The sequence below is a fragment of the Neopelma chrysocephalum genome, unplaced genomic scaffold (genome assembly GCF_003984885.1).
Source record: "Neopelma chrysocephalum unplaced genomic scaffold, ASM398488v2 Primary Assembly neopelma1_26b, whole genome shotgun sequence".
NCBI lineage: Eukaryota > Metazoa > Chordata > Aves > Passeriformes > Pipridae > Neopelma > Neopelma chrysocephalum.
Genome location: NW_020897696.1, coordinates 2,905,921 through 2,923,244, shown reverse-complemented (window position 1 = coordinate 2,923,244; position 17,324 = coordinate 2,905,921). Strand labels below are relative to the sequence as shown.

Below are 17,324 nucleotides of genomic sequence, written 5' to 3'. Positions count from 1 at the left end.
ATATCACCTTTCCTTCCCCAGTCCACAATGGATTTGTCTTGTATTTTTTATTTTAGCTTGAATGCACTGAGGTGTCTGCTCCAGGTTATTCTACAAACAGAAGACGTGATCAGAGTTTTTGAAGTCAGGCTGTCTGAAGAGGAGACTGTTCCTTTGGATCTTGATAAAGTAGAGGCTTACCGGGCTTGTCTGAAGGTGAGGGGCCAAGACCCAAGGACATAGAAAGGCAAAATTCATAGTTGCTAACACTGATCTATTAAGCTGGGTGAAACCCATGAAAACCATAGGAGATAGAATTGCTGATCTTGTTGTATTTTATATATAGGCATACAATTCTTTTGTAAATTGGGCACAGTGCCACTGGATGGTCGAGGGAGGTGATTGTCCCGCTCTACTTTGTGCTGGTGCGACCTCACCTTAAGCACTGTTTTGAGTGCAGTTTTGGGGGCCACGATATAAGAAAGATACAAAGCTATTAGAGACCAACCAGAGGAGGGCTGTGAAGGTGATGAAGGGTCTAGGAGGGATGCCATACAAGAAGTGGCTGAGGTCACTTAGTCTGTTCAGTCTGGAGAAGAGGAGACTGAGGGGAGACCTCATTGCAGTCTACAACTTCTTCACAAAGGTAAGCGGAGGGGCAGGCACTGATCTCTTCTCTCTAGTGACCAGTGATAGGACCCAAGGGAACAGCATAAAAGTGCCAGGGGAGGTTTAGATTAGATATTAGGAAACAGCTCTTCATCGAGAAGTTGGCTGGGCACAGGAACAGGCTCCCCAGGGAAGTGGTCACAGCACCAAGCCTGACAGAGTTCAAGAAGCATTTGAGCAACACTCTCAGGCACATGGTGTGATTCCTGGGGCTGTCCTGTGCAGGGCCAGGAGTTGGACTTCAATGATCCTTGTAGGTTCCTTCCAACTCACAATATTCTATGATTTTATGGAATTAATGAAAGGAATATATGGGTTATTACTTCTTCCGTCCTCAGGTTATTGCTACCCCCACAGCAAAAGCAGTTGCATGGAAGGTTTCCATTATCCATTTCTGTACAGTATTATCTGTGTTTATTTGCATCACTTGTGAAGGTAGATTTGAAAGTAGTATCTCCTTTCTTACAAACAGGCTTGTTAATTGCCCTTGTTGTCCTCTAGATGTAACATAAATTTGAGTATTATTGAGTGTCCTGGTTTTGGTATAGGGTCTGTGTCAAATCTTACAGTGAAAAGCATTCATCCTGTACAAGGGGAGAGGGCAAATAACTGTGCTGAGCACAAAGTTGGCTTGCAGATCCAGTCTTTTTCTGCCATTGAGCTGGACCTTTTGTGCACTGAATGCATTTGGGAGAACAAGGACTCTTTCATTGTTTCCTGTTCTTAGGTGTAATAGGGAAAAAATGTGTAGGTGTCATGGAGTACTAGCAAGTCACCTTTTTATCATTTTAAATGAGAGCTGCAGTTTAGTTGCTGGGAGTTGTTCTTAACTGGTGTAAATTTAAGCTACACAAAAAAAAATAAAATAATGCTTGAGCGTATTATCAAAGGCTGTAGCCATCCCTGTGACTGGGGGATGCAAGGCAGACCACTGCCTACGCTGTATGTTCCATTTGGTGATACCCTACAATATGTATGTGTACACAAACAAGCGTGTGTGTAAAGAAACATCTCCATGTAAGATGTTTATAAAAATGTAAACAGGGAAAAAAAAATCTGTGCCGATTTTTAGACGTTTAAAAACTGGATATGCCAGTCCCGATGCTTGATTCCACAGCTATTGCAAGTGCAGGAATTTTTGTACTTCAGTGAAATTTTCTAGTCAGTTGTTTCTAGGAACAAGCAAGTCTCTTGTTCTGCTCTGGTAACTGCTCTGCATAATTCTGAGAAACTGAAATGTTCTCTTCAGAATATGACCACAGAGGGCTTTGGTTTAGCAAGTTATTTAAAGTCCAACTTTAAACAGATTTTTAAGCCAAACTGTTCACCAAAGTAGGTGTTTCAATTTAAATAATTAAGTCCAGCTGACATCACTGTACGTATCTTATTGATTTAGAAACAATATCTTTAGATCCCAACACATTGTACATGCTATTAAATTGGTTAAATTTCAGTATCTTCTCAAGAATAAAATATATGATAGCATTTTGTTTTTTCTCCAGAAAATGAAAGCAGACCTGAATATGAAGAAGTCACTACTGAATACCTTGGAAAATGAGCTGCAGAGAACACTTCAGATTCACTCACAGTCTTGCCAATCATATACTCTGTATGACATGGACATTGGAAAGTACTGTGACAAAGTTACCCAGCTAATAGACCGCTGGCAGAGAGCTGATAAGCAGATAGATAACAGGTTTGTTCATATTTCCACAGCTTTTTTCTTATTGCTATTGCTACTAAGATCATCTTAACAGTGAGTCTAAAAGAACTGATGCGCACTAACCTTCACTTACAAAGGACAAATGGTGACTTCAGGCCAATAAGACTTGAGCAACTGTGAATAGATTGAACATACTTTAAAAAGGGTTGTGTAAGTCCAAGCAGAAAAAATGTAGGTAGCCATGTAAATGTCTAATCTATGTACTAAGGAGCTGTTCTCATTTTCTTTTTTGTTTTAATTCCTGATAATGTCCTTGGATTAAGTACTTCCGATCAGCAGTTTCCCTCGCAAACAAAGCAACCATGTTTATTGCTCAATACCCTATACCTGAGGACTAAAAAAATAACAGTAGGAATTAAGTAAAAAAATCTGAATCTTAAACTGAAGGCATATTCTGATTATTTGTGGGTGGGGGGAAGATTGGGGTGTGGTTTGGTTCAGTTTATTTTGTTTTTACTTGAGGACAAAATGTAGTACTACTAATAAAAATTGACTGGTTGCTGGTTGTTCAGTGAAAATTTAGAACAAGAATCCTGAAGTCCATGAACTTGACTTTGTCACTGCAAGGTTTTATCCATCCCTAACTTAATTGACAGGAAGGCCCAACCTCTGTGTAATAGTTACTCAAAAATAAGGCACTAAAACCCCATATTGGGTGACTAATAACCAGTAAAATTCTCATTAATTTGAAATTTTTGTTCAGAATCTCTTATTCAGAGCTTCCCATAGTTTTACGTGGTTCACTACCGTGTCTCATTTTTGAAAATTGTGCAAAGAGGGAGAAAGAGAATGCACTTTGACATTCATTTTGACATTTTTTCCCTTTTTTTTCTAGATCGTGGGATTTAGAAAGGCAGATCAAACAGCTGAAAACTTACCGAGATCTCTACCAGGCTCTGTGCAAATGGATCTGTGATGCCAAGCGCCGGCAGGATTCTATTGAGTCCATGAAGCTGTGCGATTCCAACACTATCATGAGATATCTACATGACCAGAAGGTATGCAGCACCTGAATGAGTTGTCTTCTGTTATCTGTTTTGCTGTACAGAAAATATCAGTATCAATGCAGTCTGCAATTCAGTGGCCTGTTTTCAATTAAAAAGTACATAAGCTACCAAAAACCACCATGTGTAGAAGGCAGGGGAGAGGAAATATTATTATCCTCATTACTTTCTGTCAGCACTGCTACTGATTATGAACAAGACTGTTTTTGGCTATGCTGACACTTTTACACATCAGCTTTGAATTAATTCAAGGGACTGTAAAATGGTGCAATTTATGGGACAAATTACAGCACAAAAATGAAAAGTGAGGAAATAATCTGAACTAAAGCCAAGGAACTCTCCCTCCCCACCTCTGGGGTGTGTTCAGTTGTTTGGTGTTCTTTCTGAGAACAATCTACTCATGCACAGAGAGCTTGCTATTGTAGAAACTGCCCACCTACAGGTCATTTCAGGTCTCAGCCCCAGGGGTTGCAGTAGTCTCCTGCTGCAGGTGCTTTCTGATGGAGGCAGCGTGTACAGGAGGAAATACTGGTAAATCTTGAGGGAGTGTTTCATGGCTCACTTTTTTCTTGACAGAACTTGCACAGTGAAATCTGTGGGAAGAGAGACAAAGTTGAGGAGCTTCTCAAGCATGCAGATCAGTGCTCAGCTGCAATTAAGGTACTTGGGTCTCAGCATTTTTATGGGGTGTGGTTTTTCATGGTCAGGTGCATCTCATTGTCATTGTCATTCTCTGCTGACGGGTGAGAAGTTGGCTCCCTGATGTGTGTGTACAGAAATTGCTGGGGTAAAGCACTTTCGTGTATAAAATACAATGAAAGCAATTTTGTACTTGCCACTTGAAGACTATGGGATCATGCAGAAGGTACCAGTGAGAGCTTCTCTTCAGGTGAAGCGAAGCCTCCTTCTAGCCAGACCAAACTTTCCAGTTCACATGTTAAAAAATGCAAGGGAGTGAAGAACAGATTGGTATCTTATGAATTCGATCTGATTAAGATCTGATCTAGGAGGAAAGACAAATGTAGGTTAGCGGGAGGAATGGTGTGCAATAGCCATGCAAACCAACAACATACAGAGGGAATGGTTTTGTGGTCCTTGCATTTTTATATCACCTTTATATCTGTGCTTTCTGCAGCTCAATCTTACTCTCTCTGACAAAGATTTTGCTAAATATGTGACGTGGCACACGTGATACAAAAGAGATGGAGAGACAGTTATTTCTGATGAAGTTTTGGCTGAGAACAGTGCATAGAGTAGTTGCTCCCATGAATCTTTCTCATTTCCACATAATGCTCAACTAACAGAAACACTTGTCTTCTCTTTTTTGTAAAACATTTTTTCTCTTTTTTCCTTGTCATTCTCCCCTATGAATCTCCACAGTGGTACTTGAACTGATGAGCTTCTGCTTATGACAGAGAACCATCTGTACATGGCTAGAAATATAAACAAGGGAAAAACATAGCTTTTATTAAGAAAACAAAACCAGAACAACTCAAAACTTCGTGTTTTCTGAAATACAGATTCCCCCAGAATTCCTTGGCAGTTGCTAAAGAGGGCTTACTTTTCGTCTTGTTTTTCAGGACTATGAACTACAGGTTGCTTCCTACAGTTCGGGATTAGAAACATTGCTCAACATACCTATCAAGAAGAGTGTGGTTCAGTCTCCTGCAGTCCTGATTCTACAAGAGGTATGTTTCTTTCCTCCCCACCAATCTTTTGAATACATTTGTTTGTCCGTGTGAGCCATTCTGAGTCATATCCAGCTGTATTCTAATAATTAGCACTGTCATTGGCAATGTGCACTAAGCACGTAAGCACAAGGAATTAGTGCAGAATAGTCTCTGTGCTGTAAAATCAGACTTGGGCTTGCTTAGACAGTAGATTAGCCCTCAGGAATTTACCTCATTCCTATTCAATGTCCATTGCATACATATTGTGAGAAAGGAAGATTCGTGCCCCAAGTGGTTTAGTCACTTTCAACCTGGGAATTAACTACTATTAAAAATTTAACTGAGGTTACTCGTGACTGTCAGACAGGAAGAGCACGATGAACCAGGGGATGAAGGCTTGGATTTAGTATCAGATCAGCCATGGGGGAAAACAACCTTGAAAAAAAAAGTGTGGGTTTTTCAGAAGGAAAAATTTGTATATTTGGGGTCCTCAGAAAGTCATGTGAAATTGTGAGGAGAATTTGCTTTTTACTTTGTCAAGTGATATGTTTCCTCAAGTGGATTGGAATCCTCTAAATGATCTGGGCATAGGTATATTCATATCTAACTCTGTGGTACAAGTTGCTAACAATTCTCTTTCCTTTCAAGGCTAATGAGGCTCAGTCTCGCTATATAGAGCTTCTTACAAGATCAGGAGATTATTACAGATTCTTGAGTGAAATGTTAAAGAGTATGGAGGACTTGAAGGTATTCTCATCCTTTTATTTTCTTTACCTTTTATTTTTATCATATATTAGCAAACTATCACTGATCAGAGACAGAATGTACAGTGTAAAATAGTGCACAAAACTATATCCTGAACTCAAAGGTGTCCTATGAAGGAGACATACTAGCAGGGTCATGCATTTTTTGTGAAAGAGTACAGTGTCTTACAAAGTTATCTCCAAGGTCATATAGGAGGTGAGGTGGAGAACACTGCCCTTCTTGGTAAATAGGAGGTGTTCATCAAAGCATGCAAGAGATCCTTCTCTACCCATCCCAGCCTTGACTTCAGTGAGAGTACAGTTACATCAGTGCTGAAAACTTGCTCCTCACAGTTAAGGGTGCCTCGTTTCAGGCCATATTGTAAAGTATATCAAAAGGAGCAATTCCTGCTTTGATACAGCTCAGTGAAACAGAGAGGCCCATTTAGGAAGTCACATATACAGAATGTGATGCCCCTGTTTGAAAATCGTGGAGGTTCTAAAGGCTCACTTCGCCGGTGAACTTTTGGTACACCAGATTTCACTCTCTGTATTGCATCTCCCTCCCCTCATCAAGTATCATTTCCCCTCTGAAAGTCATTATGCTTATTTCTGAATAAGGTTTGACTCTTGAATAAATAAGGATTCCAGAATTTGTCTTGATGACATTAAACAAAAAAGGATTTTTAGCTGTCCATGAAGGAGTGAAAAAATACTTTCAAGTTGTCAGTGTTACAAATACATATTGTGTATTGTATTGCATGTGATGATTTTGCAACAGTTGTCATAAACATTTATGTGAGTTTTTCTGTTTGTTTGTCTTTCTGCTATCATGTTGCAGATGAAAAACACCAAAATTGAACTTCTGGAAGAAGAACTCAGGCTTGCTAGGGATTCAAATTCAGAGACAAGCAACAAACATAAATTCCTGGAGCAAAATCTGCAGAAGTACCAGATGGATATTTCTCAGCTCAAGGCAAAGCTGATGAGTTTGGAGGAGATGAAAAGACAAGCTGAAATGGATGGAAATTCTGCTAAGCAAAACCTAGACAAATGCTATGCCCAAATAAAGGATCTAAATGACAGAATAACCAGGTTGACTTATGAGACTGAAGATGAGAAAAGGAAAAGGAAGTTGCTGGAGGATAGATATGAGCAGCAGAAGAATGACTATGACCAGCTGCAAAAAACAAGACAAAATGAGAAAGACAGCCTTGGCTGGCAAAAGTTAGAGTCTGAGAAGGTCATCAAGGAGAAGGAGTACGAGATAGAAAGATTAAGGGTTCTTCTTCAGGACGAAGGCACACGGAAGAGGGAATATGAAAATGAGCTGGCTAAGGTAAGAAACCAGTTTAGCGAGGAGATGAGTAATTTAAAGAACAAGTATGAAACAGAAATTAATATTAAGAAGACCACAATCCAGCAGATAGCTGCACAGAAAGATGATGATGCCAAAGGCCTCAGAGCCCAGGTTGACAGACTGACAAGAGAAAACAGAGACCTTAAGGATGAGATTGTGAGGCTGAATGATGCCATTCTGCAAACGACAGATCAACGGCGGAGGGCAGAAGAAGATGCTCTTCAGCAGAAGGCTTGCAGTTCTGAGGTGTCACAGCAAAAGCATCAGTTAGAGCTGGAGCTGAAACAGATCATTCAGCTTCGTGGCGAAGACAACTCAAGATACAAACAGGCTCTTGAGGAGGCTGCCTCAACTATTCAGGATAAAACTAAGGAGCTGGAAAGGCTGAAGCTTCAGCTTCAGGAAGAGGCTAAAAGCCGATGGGAACTTGAAAATGAATTGGCTAAGGTAAGAAACAGTTATGATGAGGAAATTATTAGTTTAAAGAACAAATATGAAACTGAGATTAATATCACAAAGAACACAATTCACCAGGTCACCATGCAGAAGGAAGAGGAGACAAATAATTATAGAACACAGCTTGATAATGCCATGAGAGAAAATAGGAATTTGTGTGAGGAAATTAGGAGACTGAAGAATACAATAAGTCAGACAACAGATAATCTACGGAAAATAGAAGAGAATGCTCAGCAGCAGAAGGCAGCTGGCTCAGAGCTTTCTCAGAAGAAACAGCAGCTAGAGATTGAGCTAAAACAAGTTATTCAGAGGCACTCTGATGAAAGCATGCGGTACAAGCAGTCACTTGATGATGCTTCTAAGACCATTAAGGAAAGAAACAAAGAGATTGAAAGGCTGAGAAAGTTGTTGGATGTAGAAACAAGTCAGAGGAAAGAAGTGGAGGATGAGAACAGTCAGTTAAAAAGAGTCCAGTTTGACCTGCAGAAAGCAAACACAAGTGCTACTGAGACAATTAACAAGCTAAGGATCCAAGAGCAGGAACTGGCCAGACTGAAAATTGACTATGAAAGAGTTTCACAAGAGAAAAAAGGCAGAGATCAAGAAACTGCAAAGTTCCAGACCACTGTAAAAGACTTGCAGATCCAGAAGCATAAGCTGGAGGAGGAACTTTGCAGACAGAATAAAAATTTAATGGAGGAGACGTCCAGGAGAAAGAAACTGGAGGAGGAAGTAGAAGGTATGAGGAGATCTCTCAGAGACCAATCAGTTAAAATAACTAATCTTACGCAGCAGATAGAGGAAGTGTCTATTGTAAAGAAGAGAAATGAAGATGACCTTAGACACCAAAGAGAAGTATTAGATGGTCATGTGAGAGAGAAGCAAAGATATATGGAGGAGATACGAAAATACACATCTGATATTGAGACTTTACGTCGTCAGTTGGTCCAAGAACAGGAACAATTAAAACAAGCTCACCTACGATATGAGCACTTACAGAAAACCTCTGAGGAAAAAAGCAAAGCCTTGAATGAGTGCAAAATAGAAATCGAAAGGCTTCAGTCTCTCACCGAGAACCTAACGAAGGAACACTTGTTACTGGAGGAAGAGCTGCGAAATGTTAGATTGGAGTACGATGATCTCAGAATGGTCAGAAATGAAGTTGATGAGAAAAATACCACCATTGCTGAACTAAAGAATCAGCTTCAGATGAGCAGCAAGCAAACCCTGGAACTTCAGGGGTTGATTAATGATTTACAGAAAGAAAGGGAAAAATTGAGACAGGAAATTGAAAAATTCCAAAAGCAAGCTCTAGAGGTATTCAAATATATTTTGATCCCAGCTTTACTGTCTCTCAGCTATATAATTAATTGCAGTGTCCATTTGAACAAATTAATTCACCCTTTGCTGTTTAAAGTCACTGCACTTGTGATTAACATTCCCTTTATGACTTTCTCTTATTAATTTTTAAATAAAAATGGCAGGATTTGGCCGCTCCCTTAGCCTCTTTACTCCCTGGAAGTTCTAGGGATCCATAAGCTGTCTTATCATCTAGCCAAGCCTTGCCTTCAGCCCTTGCCCCAGAGAAACATGGGCTCCGTGCCAGTCTCCACCAAACCATCCTAGGGGAAGATGAGAGTAAATGGAGTACAACTGTGCTTTAATTGTCCCCTGCTGGCTGTGTGCTTCCCCAGGTTGTTTCAGACAGGATGGGTTAAAGCAGTCCTTTGAGGCTGACCTGAGTGCTGTCACAAACTAAACGGGCTAAAAACCCCAGAACCAACAAGCTGTCAAAGAGCTGCTTAGCTGGGTAAGGCGGTGACTACAAGTGAGGATTAAAGATCATGTTGTCAGCTGTACCTAAAGTACTTAAAGCCTACATTTCATTGACTGTTTTGGGGATTTATGTTCCTAAGTCACCAAGGGCATTTGCAAATTTTACAATTGACCCTTATTTCTAAAACTCTAGGTGACAACATAAGTTAAAGAATATTTTTCGTATTTTATTCTGCATGGTTTCTTGTTCAAAGAGGTACTCTTTAAATACATGCAAGTGGGCATTTGTGAAAATGTTTCTTTGTTTTTTCTTATATTTTCCCCTTTTCTCATTCCCATTCCCAGTTATTCTTCCCTTTATTCACTTTTTCTTTCCTTTATTTTAAAAATTTAATAATGGTTTCTAAAAAATACTAACATTTAGGATTATATAACATCTGTGCATATATATATATATATGCATGTGTTACAAATAGATAAACTTGTATTCAGTTTAATACGGACTGCATACAAATATGCATGCTTTTGGGTGTTTGTGTATGGCTGTACAGATATGAAGACATTGTGTGAATTAAAATGTAAAGCAAGACAGGTAAAGTTGTTTGGAGTAACATATGAAACTAACAGGAAAGCAAAAATCAAGTAATATATTTCCTTTTTATCCATGTATGACCAGTCCTTAGCCCATAGAAATTCACCCAGGTTAGTAGGACTGCCAGGGCATGTCTGCTGAGCATCAGACTATTAGTTAGTCTTGAATGCTCTGGGTATTTGTTGGTGTACTGTGAGTAGTATCAAAAAGTTATAAAGAGAGAACTAAATCAGCAGAAAATCAAGGCTATGGATAGCAGAATGGAGTCTCCAAGTCTCAGGTGGTACTAAGAGACGCTGTCAGTGAAGGGATAATGTACCTTCTCTCGTTTAAGTGTATCTATGGTTTTGGGTAAGGCACTGCTGTGACTAGAATGTTTTCCAGTGGCAGCTTGCTGCAGGTTAAATGACAGGCTGAAGAGCATTGTAAGTAGAGGACATAACTCTAACCAGCATAAACTCTAATCATGCTTTCTTTATTTCTTTATTTCTTCTTCACAATTGTAGGCATCCAATAGGATTCAAGAATCCAAAAATCAGTATAGTCACATTATGCAAGAAAGAGAAACCCTGCTGATAAAAATGAGTGCTTTGGAGCAAGACAAAGCCAGGCTGCAGAGGTTAGAAGAGGAGCTGAACCGTTTGAAAGTTACCCTGGAATCAGAGTCACGTTTGAAGCAACGCCTGGAAAGTGAGAAGCAACAAATACTGAATGACCTCAATCAGTGGAAGAGCCAACACTCCCGAACAGAGGAATCGATAAGGAAGATCCAATGTGAAAGAGAGAAGAGTGAGAGGGAGAAGAATAGCCTGAGGAGCGAGATTGAAAGGCTGCAGATGGAAATCAAACGGATTGAGGAGAGATACCGGTGCAGACTGGAAGAGACCACTGTCAAAAACCAGTCAGAGCTGGAGTCTGAGCGTCTCAGGCTGCAAAGAGAGATTGAGAAACTGAAGCAACGCCCATACGGGTCCCACAGATCTACACAGACTGAGGAAGACTTTTGTATTGATGCTTCCAAGCTGCTGTTCAGTGGGTTGCGGAAGAAGATTACAGCAATGCAGCTGTATGAGTGTCAACTGATAGACAAACTCACACTGGATAAACTGCTGAAGGGGCAGAGGTCAGTGGAAGAAGTCGCGGCTGACATTGAACCCTACCTCAAAGGGGCAGGAGCTATTGCAGGGGTGTCGCTTTCGCCCAGACAGAAGTACTCTTTTGTGGAGGCCAAACGGAATCAGCTGCTTACAGCAGAAAATGCAGTCCTGCTCTTAGAAGCCCAGGCAGCAACAGGAGGTGTGATAGACCCGCACCGGAATGAGATGTTAACTGTGGACAGTGCTATTGCCAGAGATCTGATCGACTTTGATGACAGAGAACAAATCTATACAGCAGAAAAGGCTATTACAGGTTTTAAAGATCCTTTCTCAGGCAAAACCGTGCCGGTATCTGAAGCCATCAAGAAAAATTTGGTTGACAGAGAAACTGGGATTCGTCTGCTGGAAGCCCAGCTGGCTGTAGGAGGGATTGTTGATCCTGTCAACAGTGTTTTTCTACCCAAAGATGTAGCTTTATCTCGTGGGTTGATTGACAAAGACCTCTACAGGTTACTAAACAACTGCCAAGGCAATGCAAAGAACTTCATTGATCCCACCACCAAGAAGGCAGTCACTTACATGCAGCTGAAGGAAAAATGCAGGATTGAACCACACACTGGTCTGCTCCTCCTTCCAGTGCAGAAGAGGAGTATGTCCTTCCAAGGGATCAGGCAGCCCGTCTCAGCAGATGCACTGCTTGAGGCTGGAATAATCAAGGAATCAACAAGGAATGATTTGGAAAGAGGTGCAATTACAGTGGAAGAAGTGAGCGAGAGAATTATTGATTTCCTTCAGGGCTCTAGCTGTATTGCTGGTATCTATAATGAGGCTACTAAAGAGAAACTCGGAATTTACCAAGCTATGAAAATAGGTTTGGTTAGGCCAGGGACAGCCCTTGAACTCCTAGAAGCCCAGGCGGCCACAGGGTTCATAGTGGATCCTGTCAGCAATGTGAGGCTGCCAGTTGAGGAAGCTTACAAAAGAGGCCTTGTTGGAATTGAATTTAAAGAGAAACTTCTCTCTGCTGAAAGAGCTGTCACTGGGTACAAAGACCCAGAAACTGGAAACATCATTTCTCTGTTCCAAGCAATGAACAAAGAGCTCATAGAGAGAGGCCATGGTATTCGTCTGCTGGAGGCCCAGATTGCTACTGGAGGAATCATTGACCCCAAAGAGAGCTACCGCTTACCAGTAGAGACAGCCTACAAACGTGGCTATTTCAATGAAGAGCTCAATCAGATCCTTAGCGATCCAAGTGATGACACCAAAGGGTTCTTTGATCCCAACACAGAGGAAAACTTGACCTACTTGCAACTGAAAGAAAGATGTATAAAGGATGATGCAACAGGGCTCTGCCTTCTACCCCTGAGAGAGAAGAAGAAGGTGGTGCACACCTCACAGAAGAACACCCTTAGGAAGCGCAGGGTTGTCATTGTAGATCCAGAAACAAACAGGGAAATGTCCGTGCAGGAGGCATACAGCAAAGGCCTCATAGATTATGACACCTATACAGAACTAGCTGAGCAGGAGTGTGAGTGGGAAGAAATAACTATTACGGGATCAGATGGAAGCAGCAGAGTAGTCCTTGTTGACAGAAAGACAGGTAGCCAGTATGACATCCAAGATGCTATTGATAAAGGTCTGGTGGAGAGGAAGTTTTTTGACCAGTACCGTTCTGGCAGTTTAAGCCTAACGCAGTTTGCAGACATGATTTCCTGCCGTAACGGCACTGATGAGGTGTTTCGGCATGAGTCAGTGACTCGGTCTCCCACAGTGCTGAGTGTCAGGAGTTCTTCGCTGATCAGGAGCGGTTCTTTCTCAGAGACCCCAGATGAGTGCAGTCCTATTGCAGCCATATTTGATACAGAAAACTTGGAGAAAATCTCCATTTCAGAAGCTATACAGCGGGGCATTGTGGATAGCATCACCGGGCAGCGGTTACTCGAAGCCCAGGCCTGCACAGGGGGCATAATATGCCCTACTACCGGCCAGAGGCTTTCGCTTCAGGAAGCCACTGGTCAAGGCATCATCGATCAGGATATGGCCACACGTCTCAAACCAGCCCAGAAGGCCTTCATAGGGTTTGAAGGCATAAAGGGTGGACGGAAGAGGATGTCTGCAGCTGAAGCAGTGAAGGAAAAATGGCTGCCTTATGAGGCTGGGCAGCGGTTCCTTGAATTCCAGTACCTCACTGGAGGTCTTGTGGACCCAGAAGTGCGTGGAAGAATAAGCACTGAAGAAGCCATTAGAAACGGATTGATTGATGGTCGTGCTGCCCAGAAATTACAAGACACCAACAGCTATCCCAAAATTCTGACCTGCCCGAAGACCAAGCTGAAAATATCCTACAAAGATGCAATGAATCGGTCAATGGTGGAAGACATCACAGGGCTTAAACTCTTGGAAGCAGCCTCTGTTTCCTCTAAAGGCATATCCAGTCCCTACAACGTCTCCTCTGCACCAGGCTCTCGCTCTGGCTCTCGCTCTGGCTCACGTTCAGGCTCACGCAGTGGGTCTAGGAGGGGAAGCTTTGATGCATCAGCAAGTTCTTCATATTCTTATTCATACTCAACCTTCAGCAGTGGGTCTATTGGGCGCTAATAACAAGTGAGGGGATGTGTCTGCATTTTATTATCAATTAGATTATTCTAAATCTCCTTTCCAAAAAGAAAAAAGAAACATCAACAAAATATCCCAAAGCAAAACCTCGAAGCCTTTTCTGGGTGTGTTGCACTTCTCTTCTGAAAAAGCTGTAAAATGCTTGAATGCAAACTTGCAGATTAGGGAATGCAAAAGTAATATTTGTGAATTTTGAGTTTCGGTTCCGATTTCCTTTTAGTGTTTGGATTTTAATAGGTCTCTGTATATTTTAAAAATACTGTGTCGTGCCTTCTCCTGTTATCCATAACTGTCAACCCATAAGGTGATAACTGAGGTTTGAAAATCTTGCAGTAGTTAATTTTTTTCCACATAGACCTTTTTCAATTTGCTATTATGAAGAAAAAGATATTAACAATATGGACAGAAAATGCCCTTAATATTGGTTTAGAAACTATACCATAAACATGAAACTGTCTTTCAGATGTTCTACTTCTTTATGTTTGGCTAGTTACTTTCTGAAGTATAGCTTAGTGGATATAAAGGGCTATTATTGGGCTGGGCTTTTGTTTTACTGTTACCCATATACATTTTCTACTGTTTTGCTTGATTTCCCTGTAAGGAAAAATAATAAAATCTAGATGCACCATGTGACCTCTTCTGGGCAATAAACTTCTGAAGTTTTAAAGTATTTGGTGTGTACTTATTAAGTTTGTCTGTGGACATTCTTGGAGGTGCAGGTTAAAGAAAGAACCATTTTTTTAAAGTAGCAAACACTAGCTTTGTTGTAAAGAATGTACAGGCACATTATTTTTCATGATGCTGAGACATCACTTTCATGAAGGTGGGCTTCTGATTCTGTATTTTCAGTAGGAAAATAAAGATAGCACCAATGATGGAAACTATGGCCCAGAAGCAGAAAGTCTGTTTGCACAGTTGTTTGTAGATTTGATGATGATGATGACAATCAGAAGCATATTTCTTCTACTTGGCATCCAGCTCATTATCTCTGTAGCTACAAGGGACTGAGTTAGATTCTCTCTTACACATTGATGTTACTTGAGCAAAACAAAGAACTGGCTGGCTTAGCTGGCCAATATGAAAGATGCACAGGAGCATCTTTCAAAACCTGAACAATCACCTCCTGTAATGCCCTTCCTCCTCTTCTGCTGGCTCCCGAAAGCCCAGGCTGAGAAAATAGCAGTAGAATCTCAACGTTTGCATGATGTCTTCTTGTCCTCACTTCTATGTAGGCTGTTGGCAGCCTGCTGGTTCCTTTTATCGGAGCTGAGAAAGTTCCTCAGATGAGAAACCAGAGCAGGATGAAATGACCACAGTGTTAGAGGACACAAAAGTGATTTGAAGCTACTTCAGCTCCAATTAATGTTCCTTAGCCAGTGTGGAAAATGACTTGTATACGTTGTCCTCTCCCCTTTGGCACACAGTGCAGATACCTCTGGGCAAGCACTATGTTCTCAGCAGAGTGATTGATCACATACAAGAATTTAGTATGGTTTTATTCAACTGCTCGTACAGCGCTTTAATGACAAAACTATTAGTATAATTTGCTGGTAGCTGAAATAAATTCCTCCTTTAAGTAGTTTAAAGCACATACCTGCTTTTAGTCCTGTACCATGTACATACTCTATGAATTTTATCAGTTGCTATAGATAGAAAGAAGCTGATGGGCATAAATGCTAGTCACTGTTAATGATACTGCCTAATTGTTTGGTAGCACACTTCTTTTCTGCAGTAAGGAATAGCATGGGTTCTGATCCTGCTCTCTCTGGATAAAGTTTACCCTTTAGCCTGAGAAGCATTTTCAGTGTTTTCTGAAGATAAGAGCTGTGTATAAAATCTGCCATATATAAAATATCCTTAGTTACTGGGCTAAGAAATTAAATGGACTGGTATAAGTCAGTGTTGGAAAGTAGGTGAGAAAGTGCCTCCTGTCTCCTAGGAAACTCTACAGTTTCAGAGATTTCTCTCTACAGCTGAGTTCATTAGCTGTATCACAGAGGAAGAGTCAATGTCGGAATGGCTTTCTGACTGCTAGGGAGAAACAATCCTGTAAAAAAAAATCACTATTTTATTTAATCCCAGTCTGTCTCTGCAGTTTTAAATGACTATGAGGTTCCTACAGTCTACAGAAAAAGTAAAACTGGTCATTACTGAAGGGAAGTCCACTGTTGGGTGCATGCGCCCCTGCAGTTTGCATGGGTTGAGAAATCCTGCACACTTCACAGCAGACTGGGATTATGTTTTTTTGCTCAAGTCACTCCTGGCATCTCTTTTAGGTTGTTTAAAGCTCCATCCTAACATAATACCCACATTTCTAACCGCTCAATCAACATTTGTCCTGTCATGGTGACTGAAATATGAGGTAATCTCACAGAAATGATGATGACAGTACTTTCCCCTTGCATATGCTCCAGCAGCAGCTGCTTGTGTGGCATTAGTGGTGGCTTTATGCAGCCAGAGAAGCAGAAGACTCAGGTGCCCAGGGCCTGAGTAGCAGCTGAGCCAGAGTAGGCAGCAGGTGGGGAAAGACACTGCTGGTGTGGGATACTAAAGAGATGAGTTGAGAGTTTTCCTCCACCATAAAGCAGTGCTGAGGAAGGAGCTTTGGAAGAATCTCTCATTTCCAGAGCTGAGGTTGGGCACTTGCAACCCTGTGGATAGGTCTGGCAGACAGACGCATGACAGGCGAGCACACCCAGGGAGCCAGTGTTGCAGAGCTGAGGAGACTGTGTTTGTCTCCTCAGTGCTCAATGTTTTTGAAATAGGAGAGCCTTGCCTAGGGTTTGAAGAGCAGGCAGGCTGTGGTTTTTTATGGTGTGATGTAGCCGGGGCACACAGATGAGTGTGGGGCTGCAGCTGTGGATTTGGGGCTGGGTGTTCATAGGATCTGTTACTCTTTTGCACCTCAGGTGGAATGAATTCATGGATTCTAAAAAGAAAGACTGGCAACTTTGGATGATCTCTGCTGCTGAGACAGCAATTCCTTGGTATTGAAAAGCCTGAATGAACTTGTTGGTTCAGCCCGTAGCAGTGAGCGCTTCCCTGTGCTGGGAGGAGTGCTGGGCTGAGCGTACTCATCAGTAGCCTTGTAGTTTCCAGTCACTCCTCTGAATTTTCTGTCTCCTACTTCCTCCCTGTGCCTCAGGGTAGCTGATGCTCACTGTCTTCAATGGCAAATGGTTGCCCAGTGTGCTGACTTGGCTGCTGTGGCTCAAATCCTAAGAGAATTGGGCTTTGTTCTGAGCAGGATTGAAATTTATTTGCAAGAGTTTTATTGACTGATTTAATGACCTTGATGTCGTGAATTTTCTGTCCTTCGTTTTGAGGCTGGGAAATAACTGCTGCTTAGGCCCCTAAGCGTGTAAAGCACCACACAGTTTGCACAGTCCAGCAGTGCTCAAGACAGAGTTTTGTCTGTCTTAGGCTATTTGGGAATGTACACATGCCAAAGTTAATTAATAGCCTAACCTTATGAATATGGAAGGGGGTGAAGAGATTCACAGAATAGCAAAAATATGACTTTGCATAAAAATGTTTCAATTATTACTAAATTATAAGTATTTACACAGAGGGTGGGGTTTGGTTGGTTTTTGTTCTGGATTTGTTCCAATTTTTATACGGTTTTATAATATAAAT

At 41.4% G+C, this 17,324-nt stretch overlaps 1 protein-coding gene across 3 annotated transcripts in view; it reads left to right on the top strand.

The window, feature by feature from the left end:
- The window catches only part of DSP (desmoplakin), a 41,008-nt gene extending 26,653 nt beyond the window's left edge, over nucleotides 1–14,355 (top strand). Inside the window, exons 17-24 of one of the 3 annotated variants that reach the window (XM_027676225.1) lie at nucleotides 57–195; nucleotides 2,151–2,344; nucleotides 3,207–3,369; nucleotides 3,952–4,035; nucleotides 4,956–5,063; nucleotides 5,694–5,792; nucleotides 6,630–7,127; nucleotides 10,479–14,355. In XM_027676225.1, coding sequence (XP_027532026.1) covers nucleotides 57–195; nucleotides 2,151–2,344; nucleotides 3,207–3,369; nucleotides 3,952–4,035; nucleotides 4,956–5,063; nucleotides 5,694–5,792; nucleotides 6,630–7,127; nucleotides 10,479–13,670 — 4,477 coding nt within the window. In that variant the 3' untranslated portion in view covers nucleotides 13,671–14,355. Of the gene's footprint in view, nucleotides 1–56; nucleotides 196–2,150; nucleotides 2,345–3,206; nucleotides 3,370–3,951; nucleotides 4,036–4,955; nucleotides 5,064–5,693; nucleotides 5,793–6,629; nucleotides 8,922–10,478 lie in introns of all 3 variants that reach the window. The other 2 variants (XM_027676223.1, XM_027676222.1) reach the window with 2 other exon arrangements.
- The last annotated feature ends 2,969 nt before the right edge of the window (nucleotides 14,356–17,324 follow it).